The sequence below is a fragment of the Tiliqua scincoides genome, chromosome 7 (assembly GCF_035046505.1).
Source record: "Tiliqua scincoides isolate rTilSci1 chromosome 7, rTilSci1.hap2, whole genome shotgun sequence".
Taxonomy (NCBI): domain Eukaryota; kingdom Metazoa; phylum Chordata; class Lepidosauria; order Squamata; family Scincidae; genus Tiliqua; species Tiliqua scincoides.
Genome location: NC_089827.1, coordinates 74,505,000 through 74,517,263, shown reverse-complemented (window position 1 = coordinate 74,517,263; position 12,264 = coordinate 74,505,000). Strand labels below are relative to the sequence as shown.

Below are 12,264 nucleotides of genomic sequence, written 5' to 3'. Positions count from 1 at the left end.
TAGAGAGTCTCTATGGAGAAAGAGACTTTCAGAACACACAGCAGCTTGGGCACCTCCAAAGGACTGAGAAGTGACAAAGTTCTGATTCCAGGTCAGGGGTAGATATGGAACAAATATGGCTTTGCCCTAAGAAGACAAAAACAGTTTGGGTGGACAACAGTATCTCAAGCTTCTTTTTCAGTATGCATCTAGGAATTTTGTGGACTTGATTGAATTTGAGAGTGTCCTTCCACAAAAGGCTTGATTACACCCCAATCAGAGAAGTTCCTGAGGGACAAAAGGCATGTCAGAGTATATGCTGCATTGATAGGAAGAGGAATCTGAAAAAGGAATCTGAAAAGAGGAATCCTCTTCCAAGAATCTGCATTCTTGGAAGAGGAATCTGAAAAAATTGTCCAGATAGTCACTGGGCAACTTGAAATGTAACTGATGCTATTTTGGGGAATTGTGAGAAAATAAGCAGTGGCTGCCAGGAGACTAGAGCATAGAAGGTCTCAGTTCTGTCAAGTGGCTAACGAATGAAAGATGGAGCCTATTTGTACCCATTTGTTCTGTGTCAGATTCCCTTTGAACGTTCTGAAGTGAACAGTCTCCCTTCAGTTTCCTTTCCCTTTATTGTAAAATTGAATACCCCTCCCTATCAGAGGTGTTCACAGGTTCTCCTGCTCACAGAGTGACAAAATGCCAGAAATGGCGAGTTGTGCTGGCCGCGCCGCGGTGGGATAAGTCAGCAGTGGGAGTGGGCAGGAGGACCTGTGGTACCCTGTGGTACCCTGTGGGAGGGATTGAGGACTTAACTGGGCAGGGAGGGAGAGGAACTGGGGGCAGGAAGGAAACAGGAGGGGTGGACATTGGATCTTGGCCCACACCGGATCATAAGAAGAGCCCTGCTGGATCAGGCCAAAGGCCCATCTAGTCCAGCCTCCTGAATCTCACAGTGGCCCACCACATGCCTCAGGGAGCACACAAGACAACAGATTCTATCCCCTTTGTTTTAACCTTCCCTGCCCTTTTCTCTCCTTGGACATGTCACCAAACTAGGAGGTGAATGTTCAAGGGGAGTCATAGGCAGCTCAGGGTTTACACAGAGGGTAGTAAAATTAGTTTTTTCTTATCTCCCATTTGCCCCTGGGTCATCCCTCTCCACCATTGGATGTAGCATTAACCTTTTTGGCATGGCTGCATCAGCAGTGGTGGCAGAGGATAGAATTTGGGCTTAAGCAATGATGGTTGGCAACCTTCAGTCTCGAAAGACTATGGTATAAGCCTACAGCCCCTGGTATTCCTAGGCGGTCTCCCATCCAAGTACTAACCAGGCCTGACCCTGTTTAGCTTCCAAGGTCAGGCATCTGCAAGGTAAATGATCTATTTCCTAGAAAGGAGCTAACGAGAAGTTCAACTAATTCTGCAGGAAAGGTAAGTAGCAAGCCGTTGCATTTTTATTCAAAGCTCAATCTCATGCACCTAGCTTAAAAGCTCCACCTGTGTGATGGATGATTAGGCCTAGTGTTTTCAGTAGTTCAATACCCATATAATCATCTCCAGATACATTTCTTGTATATTTTTGCATAAAAGTTAATTTCCAGATGGATCTGCAATGGATCAGCTTTTGAGTTGACTTGCAGTATAATTTGAATTAGCACACTGATAACCAGAACATTTCCATATGTGAAATTACAAGAAGACGCTACTAATCAAACTGTTATTTTATCTCTCTATTATGTAGCTTTCTAAAGAAATGCAAAGCACTGAGAAGAGCAATATATCAGTAGGTCAACATCAGTTCAGAAGTCTGTGCACTTTAGATAAACATAAAATTATATAATTTAATGATGAGTTATTAAATCTTAACCAACACTTTTAACTTATCTTATATATACATGATTTGAAAACTCGAGAGAACGGAGCTCCTCTCTTCACAGTTATGGCAAAGAATTGCTGCCACTTTGAGAAGCGTGGGTCCTGAAAGGCATTTAATTCCCTAAAGTGCTTGAAAATGTAGCATGGAATGAGTGGTGCTCATTGCTGGAAGAAAATGTACCATTTTTTGGTGACATGTTTGTAGTGTTTTTTTGGTAACAATTTGATCTTATCCGTTTCTTTACTTCAAAATAGCCGCATATGTTACTGTTATTACATCACTGTACTTCTTAGAGCTTCAGTGGCACAACTCCAAAGCTAAATTGCTGGTGCGGATCCAAACAGCCCAGTGTAAGGCCAGGCTGCTTAAGAGGGGGGTTAGGATCTGACCTAAGTGCTGGAGGCTGGTCCCAACCCCCTCCTGGGCCCGGTCCACTCACTGCCTGCTCTCCCCCGCCCCAGAATGCCCACGAAGCGCCCTCTTCAAACCCCCTTGCCACCAACCCACTGCCAACATGAACTTATCTCTGTAGCGGCTTGATCCTGCACAGGGAGGCTGGTGTGCACCCTTGTGCCAGCCTCCCCAACTCCCACAGTGATGCAGACACCTGGAAGCGCAATTAAGCCCTATTTAGGATTTGTAGTGGAAAGGTGAAAGACTCCTTCAAGGAGATGGTATGGGTCAGCAGTGGTTCCTTGTTTTGACAGTTCTGGGGGGTATAAAGTTAATACCAGAGTTTTGAATTGCAGTGGGTGTGGGTCACAGCTGCAACCAAGTGGAGGAAATGAACACCTTGGAAATAAAAGTAGTGTCTGAAAGACAGAGAAGGTGAGGGAGTAGGAGGAGAGCTAACAAAGGTGGGAGCAGAAGGAGAGAGGTGGGGGGAAAAGATATCTATGTAAATGGTGGCCACAACTCAGGAACTGAGACTGTTTGAGATTACTGGAGATTTCTAGAGACTTGTGGAGATTGCTGGAGACTGGTGTGTAGCTACCTGCTTGATTGCTTTTGCACAGGTGGTGGGGTTCAGCAGTGCTCTGCACATAACTAGGAGTGGCTATCTTTTGGATGTGGGAAGCTAATTAGCCTACAGTGGGCATATGGTTTCTGAAGATTTATATGGTTTCTGAAGTTTATATATAAAATAAGAGAGAGAGAGATTTTCCCCATGTAACTGAGAATGTATGAATGTGTTTTGCTGTGTTTCAGGAGAAGCAGAGGTTTCTGACAGATGTCCTACATGAAGTCATGTTGCTTGATGGTCTGGCCAGCTCACATCCAGTGTCACAGGAAGTGCAACAAGCCACAGATATTGACAGGGTGTTCGACTGGATTGCCTACAAAAAGGTGGGGATAGAAAAAAAGTGTGTGTGTTTCTGGTATTTATCACCTTTTCATCCAGTTGTTCTCACAGCATAGATATATTGCATAACATGACCAGGACTACTCCACAGCAAGAAAAAGGCTCTGTATGACAAACATCCTCCTCCTGCTCACATAAGAGGGGTGACCAACTCCAAAGGAAGAAGAGACCTTGTCCTCTATCCATTTTTACAAAGAGGGACCAAATTTTACAACTGGATTTTACGTACACATTTTACGTACTGGATTAGTTTGGCAGTGTAACCTGCCTGAAGTGCCAATGTAAGGTTCTTCATATAACAAATGAAAGGGATTTGTAAATTGCATGATTTGCCAACAAGAAAATGTACCATTTAATTGAGAGAGAGTTTCATTGTCCACTGTGCCATATTAATGTTATTCCTGTTACCAGTTTGTGGTGATTATTCTGTTGCTTCATATCTGAACCTTCCCAGATTCTTCCCATCTATGATGTTTATAGGGTTCCCCTTCCCTTTAACTTGAGGTCGCAAGGGTACCAGAATATTTACACCCAAGTAAAACTACTTGCATAGATTTCATCCTCACCCAAGCTTTGTTTCATTATCTATTTGCAACCAGTAAGCTTCCCCTGTATTTTGTGACATAGATCACATCTTATAAAGATGTGGAGTGATTTAGTCTTCAGTTAACTAACCCATTTCTGCCTGGCCCACAGGTGTACACATTTGGTCCCTGTATGCAACTTTGGGCAGAAATGGCTTAATACAATGTATCTTGTGACCCTGGGGGCTGGAGATAAGAATAGGCCCTCAGTTTGGCTGGACTTGTTGTAAGACGCAACTAAACAGCCACCGGGTAGATGGGACTCATTAGCCTGGGAAGGCAGCTCATCTGAGAGAAGGAAAACTCTGATCCCAAACCTCCACTGCCTTGTGGCTACATCTAGTTATGGAAGAGGCTTCAGGAGTCAACCTTGAGGCAAAATCCGGAGCCCGAGTCCCTGAGGCAGTTCATGGCTGAACACAGTCACGTTCTGGCAACTCCTGCGACGCTGCTGGAACCAACCGTATTGGCCTCTGCCTTTCCATTGGACCATTTCAGCGACGTGGAGAGGGGGAATTTGCTGCATGGGTAACAGCCTATCCTCCATACCTACTTTACCCAGGCTTCGTGCACTGGAGAGGACACTGTTCTGGAACCACTATTCAGAGCTCGATACCATAGTCTTCCGAGACTGAAGGATGTCAACTGTGACCCTCTTTCTTCAAACCTTCTACCTTCTTAGTGCACTTTCATCTCACTTCAGCCTCCTTCCCTCTGTTCTTCTTTTTCTTTAATTCTCTGTGAAGTTTGGTCTCGCCCATTGTCACTTCTCTTACAGAAGGGACACTGTATGTCAGAATTGATCTATCAGCCTAGAAGTAAGAATGCTATAAAGGTTCTTGACATCATAACAGGTCAGCCAGGGGTTAGACTAGACTCCCAGGCAGACAACCTTTGACCCTAACATTTTAGTCTATTTGTAAAATAGGCTTGCTTTAAAAAAAATCTAATCTTTTAGTTTGTCATACATTTATGTATATGTCTTCTAATAATTGCTTTCCAATTATACACAGAAGTATTCTTAGAATACTAGAAGAATAATAGAAGAATTATTAGAATATATCTTCTAATAATTGCTTTCCAATTATACACAGAAGTATTTTGTCTACATTTTCTTAAATATAGTTTCTGTCAAGAATACCACTATTCAAAGTTCCTTTGCAGTTTCAGAATAAAATAGTTTATTATAGGTATTTTAGGGTTTTCTCTTGGTTCTCCTTTTCTTTATGAACTTTGGAAAGAAACATTATTATTCTTGCTGCTTAAATAGCTGTGGGACTGAATGTACTTGCCATTTCTGCTTTCCACGGCTACACATGGTAACGTCAGGATGCAAAACTCTCAGGGAACAGCCTAACTTAGTTCAGCAGCAAAGTGAAACTGATATCCCACAACTAAGAAATAGTGCTTCCATTTTTTTGGTTTTTCATACTGTTCAGATAAATTCTGTAAAAGCGGCATTTTATCTGAGCAATTCTTAAAATGATAATTGTAGTTTTTATCTCCAGGATCAAAATATAATTAAAGAAAGCTGTAATAAATATTGTTATTTATTTACAAAATACATAGAAAATGTCAAGTCAATAAGTAGACCCATGCATCACTTCCTCCCCCCCCCCCCCGAGCATAATAAAGAATGTCTGTGATGAGAAAAAAATCATAAAGTGACATCTTCTTCCAAATGATGGAACCTCTTTGGTTACAAGTGTGTACATGTTGAAAACTAAAACATGTTATAAACCCCTGCTAATTGGGTAAGAGGCACTTTTTCAAGTGGGTGCTCCTTTTTTTAGCGGGGGGGGGGGGAGTAACTGGCCCACCTCACCCCAGCACTGTCTGTTCTAGTGGCTGTCTGCTGGTATTCCTTGGCATCTTTTTAGATTGTGAGCCCTTTTGGGACAGGGAGCCATTCAGTTATTTGATTTTTCTCTGTAAACCGCTTTGTGAACTTTTAGTTGAAAAGCGGTATATAAATACTGTTAATAATAACTAGGGACTGCTTCATATATTACAGTTATAGTAGGTGCATGATTGGGGAGAAGCTTTCTGAAAGACTTCCCATTTTATGACAGCACACTGCAGCATGCTTGTGGAGTACAGAATAGGTATGTCCATCTGTCCTGCGAAGTGGGTATCTGCTGTATTGGCAATACGTACCTTCTAAAATATGTGAAGTGTCCCCTAATAGTGCATCTGCAATCCTGGTGGTGATCTCATTATCTTTAATTGTTTTCTCCTCCTCATCCCAGTGCAACTCTTTTGCTGAAAAGTCCCCAGTCATGAAGGATAAATCCTTCATTGATTGTTGGGTATGTCTGCTTTTTGTGACTCTACCCATGGTGTGGCTAGAGCGGGTGCAAAGCACTAAGTTTTACAAGTATCTGAACATGCTGTGCAAGCTGCCCCTCGCCCTCTGAGCCATTCCAGTTTTGGGAGCAAAATGGAGGTGGATGCAGAATGGAGAGCATAGGCAGTCAAAGGGAATGGCTCCGTTTTGCTCCCACCTCCCAGAATGGCTCGGGGGGGGGGAGGGGCCACTTGCAAAGCATGTTCAGGCTCCTGCTAAACTTTTGTATCTCCTCTGCCTATGCCACTGGATCCACTTTGTGTGTGTTTAGATATATATATAACTTTTTTGCAGGAAAAAAAACCCCAGTCATGAAGGATAAATCCTTCATCAATTGTTGGGTGTGTGTGTTTCCCCCCACAAAGCAAGGCTGAATTTGCAGTATTGTATCTGCATACTCAGGATTAGCCAATGCAGCATGCCACAAAAAGGAGGGGAAGTTAAGATAGGATTGTGAAATAGCCCTCATTATAAACAATCACCAACCCTCAGCATCTCTTCCAAAGAAAGACTTGGCAGAAGAAACAAGAAAGGTGTCTGTAGGAATGCACACACAAAATCAACCTTTTTTTTTTAAAGAAGCCTTTAATATGTACAGAAAAGTAACTTTCTCATGTGAAACACACACAGAGAGAGAGAGAGAGAGAGAGAGAGAGAGAGTGCCCCTGGGTGATATGTTCTAGATGACTGGACAAATACATAATCTAGCTTTTTTGTGACATAGAAAAAAGAAAGCTGCTTCAATAATGCAGGAAGGCAAGGAAGTCTGGTCTAGAGGGTAGAGCCTCCGTTTGCCTAAAGATAACATCCTCAGGTCGCCAGTTCAAGGCCACCGGCACCGTGAATGTTGTGACCTTGAAGCAGCTGACAAGCTGAGCCAAGTTATTCCACCTGCTCTTTGGTGTGAGCGAAGAAGCGTCTTGGCTGCCCTCCATGTGAGAGATGAAGGAGCTGCTTATCAGCTTGCGTGGGAGGAAACGAGGCCAGAATGTGATACCAGATCAGAAAGATCCATCTGAAATGTTGTGGTTCTTGAAATATAGAATCTTTCTTCGATTTTAAAAATCCCTATGGGGATTTAGAACAGCCTGCCTATGTAAACCGCCTTGAATAAAGTCTGAGGAGAAATCTGACGACCAAGAAAGGCGGTATATAAATACATGTATTATTATTATTAGTAGTATGAAAAAGGAGCGGTGAGCCAGTGGTTAAGAAGAGTGTCATTGAGAAACATTTGTTTAGACTAGATGTGAGAAAGTTTTAATCTTTTTCACAATGTGCTAATTTCCTTCAGGGGAAAAAAAACAACCTCAGGAAGCAAGTCATGGAGCAGTTAATCAGGGATAGTTACTATCCTATCATGGGATGGATTGAATGCTGCACCAGATCAGGCTAGTTTCAGGCCACTCATTTAAGCATTACAATTAGTAAGTGAAAATTAAGGATATCCATTTGAGGAAACTTAGTATCTCCTCTTCTGTGCTTTGGTGGAAAGCAATAAGTGCATAAAGTGTTTCCTAGAAACAGACCTAGGAGGTGGGGCCCCCCAAAAGTGCTTCAGCATACATAGAGATTCTCCAACCAGTTCATCGCCTCCAGTTCCTGTCTTCTGCCAGCTGAACAGATGGACAATTTGTGTAAGATATCACGGGGATCAGGTTCGCTGAGTGAATACCCCTGAGGATAATAAAGACCACAGTTCAGGCAAGGCCAGGCTATGCAGTATTTGAGACTGCTGGAGCAAAATAAAGTCAGATTACACTTCCAGAAAAGAAAAGGTAGGGTTTCCCTTTCCAGAAAATCTGACAGTACTGAATTCAATCCTGAACATGAAATATTATCCACATATCAAAAATGTCTACTACTCTGTTGCATCAGTAGATAGAAAAAAGGGATGCTCTGCACCAATTTTGCAATGTTTAAGAACTAGAGCTAAGCAAAAACTTTTCAGAGAGGTTAGGAGACTTGAAAAGGTGAGAAAATGTTTGCAAAGGGAAGGGACGTGTGCCAGTTGACAAGACAACTGGGCTGATGCTCAATATCCTCAGTCCAGTTTTTTGCTTACGTAGTTAGTCTTCTTGCAGAATGCGAATAAGGAAGCACATTTAGACGTGCATCCCATTGAAAGCAGTTCAATGCAGACAGACAAGATCCACCTTGAGATGTGCGACCCGGGATGTTCTCTGCCTTGTCACACTGCTTTGTAATGAAATGATCGCACAGCAGGAAAGGGACTGTCCTTACTGTGAGGCAGTGCAATCTCCTTGAAAAAAATTTCCCTACCTTGAAAGCTCTCCATGGCCTTACCCCTTTTCATATCTGTGGATGCTGAGCCTGCAGCTGGATGGCCTCAGAGGACCGACTGCACATGACTGAAAGTGACCTCTAGGCACATCCGGGGGGGGGGGTGTTCTGAGGTGTGGAGAGGCTGCCCTGTGTTTCAGAAGCCCTCCCTGATGTGGCTGGAAGGCATTTCTGATCTGCATCCCCCTCCCCCTGATTTCATTAGTGACAGAATTCAGTTTCTGCAGGAGACAGTCCTGGAACAGATTCCCTGCAAATAACTGAGGGTCCACTCTATCTCTGAATGTCAGATCCAAGGGAGTACAGGATACAGGTCTTCTGTCTTATGTGCTGTTGAGGCATCGGGTGGGCCACTGTGCGATACAGGAAGCTGGACCTGTGTCTTTGGCTTGTCTCTCTGGTACTCTTACCTCTGTTGATGCAGCACCTAGATGTAGCCTTCTTGCAACCCTGTGGTTGCAGCTTCAGCCCACATCTAATCAATATGAAGCACTGCTCCTGCAGCTTGTTTTCTTGGTAGCAACTGGTAAGCTACTAGCTCTGTTTATGTGTTGCTTTCTAAGGCCAAATGTTAATGTCACATTTTGTTCTCACTTAGCAGTATGTAAAAAGAGGTTTCCTAGCCTTCTGTGCTGCCACATCAAATTCAAACATTTTTTTCCCCCTAATATTATTCCATCACAGTGAATGTTTTTAATTTTGGGGACACGACTAATTCACTAAATGGAGCTAATTTAATGCCTAAAGTTAATGAAGACGTGGAAGTTAGGAAAAGCATTTGAAATGCTATTCTTATTCAGTATTCTACTTGAACTTCAGTGATGGCCCATCTGTATAAATAATTTCAGCAGCCTCCTGTGTTTGCCCATCCTTGAAGATTTTCTCATAAGGATGCTTAATGAAAAAATATACTGTGCTTTTGTCCTTGTCAGTTGTGTTAGAACACATAGGAGAGGTCCTAGTGGAGGGACTAAGTGGAACTGTTGATATATAAATGAGGACCCAGCAACAATTTGCCTGGGTAGTGAAGCAGCTTGTTCTTAATGTTTATATTGAGGCACGAAGGACGTATTTTCAAGTCCATTTGAAGGGTGTTGTTTGTATGCTGATTTCCTCATTCATTCACTCATGAATTTCATTCACTTTGGCACACTCCTTAGAACTACCGGAATTTTAATTGGCATCCAGCACATGGTGTGGGCTCTTATCAACTGTATTCCACCAAGAAAGTGCATCCTTGACAGATAAAATAAAATATAAACTTGTTTCTCCCAGATACATTGTCAGATTGTATTCATGAGACTTCCCCTTCTGAACATTTTCTCTAAGATGTATTTTATCTTCAGCGTGTCAGCAGCCATCCCAGAAAAGATTTGTTCTGTACTGTAAAGTGTACCAGGAGGCAGAGCTGCACTTTATCCTTCTCTGTCAGGTAGATTTGTCTGCATTTTCTCAGACAAATCACAGAGCAGCCTCTTAGCTATGCAAGAAAAAAGCACCTTCTTTTCACCTGTGAGATGCTGATGTAGTTTTTGGTGACATCACCCTTTTCTTCAGAGGAAGGATGCAACTGTTCTATTTATGGAGGGCACAGAAAATGGAGCATGTTCCACTGGGCTAACATGACCTTTTTGTTGTCCATCTATGTCAGTGAAGGCTGGCGAACTCCACTTGTCCCTGAGAGCCCATATGCTGTGCAGTTAGCATTGCAAACAAACTTTCCTGGCTGGCAGATTTTGCAGCTGCAATAACCAGCAGTCATAAAACCTGCCAGCAGAATAGTTTACCCACATCTTCTGTGGTTTGAGCGGGGGGCTCATCTCCCATTCTAATGCAGAGTAGGGGGGAATCTTCATCAAAACAATGCAGCACTCTTGTTTATCAAGCCTTTTTGTTGCTATAAAGAAGTTCAGCATTAGTTAGGAAATCAATTACAGCGCAATCCAAACCTTTACTTTAGCCCATGTGACCGTCCCCGCGCCAGCTGAGAGTGTTGCCAACATGCCATAAGACATGTTGCCACTACTCATGAGCTAGCTGAGTCAGCACAAAGCTTTGTGCCGACTCAGCAGCACTGCATATGGACCCCGAACTGGCCGGCACAGTGCTGAGTAGTGCGAGGGCTGGATGACAGTGGTGGAAGGACAGCTTGGAGGGCATTTTGGGGTGGGGAGGGCATAATGGGGGGAGTATAAGGCCCTGTGGGGGCTAGCAGAGGCCTCCTCCACCATATCCTAACCCCTGCCTGGGCAGCCCTACACAGGCACAATATATAGCTGGCACAAATCCGAGAAACCCCCTATGTAGCTGGCACAGATCTGAGGCTTTACTTTATCCCCTTACTCCAAGGAGACCTCCAGCCTAGGCTTCACTGGATGTAGTGCAGGCCGTGAAGCCTGGCTATGCCAGCACAGTTTAGGATTGGGCAGCCCATGTGTTTAACCTCTTTGACTAAACTGATTCCTACCACCCAAAACAAGGAAAGAGTTAAACATGATCTGACAAATGTTGGTCTGTGCCTTTGCTGGAAAATGTAATTTGATTTCGACAGAAGACATGTTTCTTATTAGATGTTTGAAGAATTTACTTTTTGGAAAAACAGAATTTAAAAACATATGGTGATTCATGGATTTCTTTCTTTCTTTCTTTCTTTCTTTCTTTCTTTCTTTCTTTCTTTCTTTCTTTCTTTCTTTCTTTCTTTCTTTCTTTCTTTCTTTCTTTCTAAATGTGAATTTAGAATTTGAACTTCAGGGAGCACCTATTCTTGACAGATTGTTTAGCAGTTTTGAGAAAAATTTAAATAATCCCAAGATGTAGTTGTTTGTTAAAATAGTTCCTCCCTCTGAAGTCTTGCTGGTTGCACAGCGTATAATGAAACCGAATATGTTCTGTACCATTTGGGTGAAGAACTCCTGTAAGGGTTCCCCAACTGCTAGAGTTGGCTTGAAAAAATACTGCCTGTGTTTCGCTCATATGGCACATGCACTCCATTTTCCCTGTATCTTTTGCTTTGGCAGGTTCTTCGACCTCTACCTCACCCTACACCTGCTAAGACACATTTTTAAACTTGAAAGAGTCCATAGAAAATTGTGAGGGTCTGTGCAGAAAGTTCCTGATCAGGGGGGAAAAAAATCACAACTTGGATATGTGAACACTGTTCAGTAAAAGCAAAGCGTGCTTGAATTCCATTCAAATAAAGGATCACAAACACTTATCTGTGTTCCTCAAGTCCTGTTGGTTTCAGTGGGTCTTAATGTCTCATCCTAAACACATTTCTTTTGAAGTAAATCCCACTAAGTTCACTGCTGCTTATTTTCAGGTGCTTTAAATTGCAGCTTTAAGCTGCCTCCATGGTTTTTTTTCCTTTTTTTTTAAATAGTGTGCATTACATGGAAATCACATTGATTTCACTGGAGCTTCCTTGTGTATGTTCAGGCAGAGGGAATTTGCCAAATTACATTTTTAAGAAATTCACAAAGGCACCAAATCTGATTTCTTAATTTTATGAACGGGGCTTTTTAATGTTATCATGATGATTCACATTTGACATGCTTTGTTCTCCAAGTTTAATTCATGCTGTGAATTTCCTAATAACCTAATTTTCATATTGGCACCCAGCTGCGTCTGTCTAGTGTCAACAAAGTGATTGTTTTGTAAAAATGACTTGGATATTGTTTATTGGCTGGTATTCAAATGACAGAAGTAATGTGCGTTGTCTTGCGTGAGAGATTTGCAACCTGTTGTACTAATTTTTAAGTGGATTTGAGATCACAGAGCAGTCTGAGGTTTTGAAAGATAAATAGTG

General features: G+C 42.5%; 1 protein-coding gene across 1 annotated transcript in view; it reads left to right on the top strand.

Moving 5' to 3' along the window:
• Positions 1-12,264, top strand: part of TRHDE (thyrotropin releasing hormone degrading enzyme) — a 253,931-nt gene that overhangs the window by 159,478 nt on the left and 82,189 nt on the right. The window contains exon 6 of the mRNA XM_066634507.1: positions 3,071-3,208. Within this exon, the coding sequence (XP_066490604.1) occupies positions 3,071-3,208 (138 nt within the window). The remainder of the gene's footprint in view (positions 1-3,070; positions 3,209-12,264) is intronic.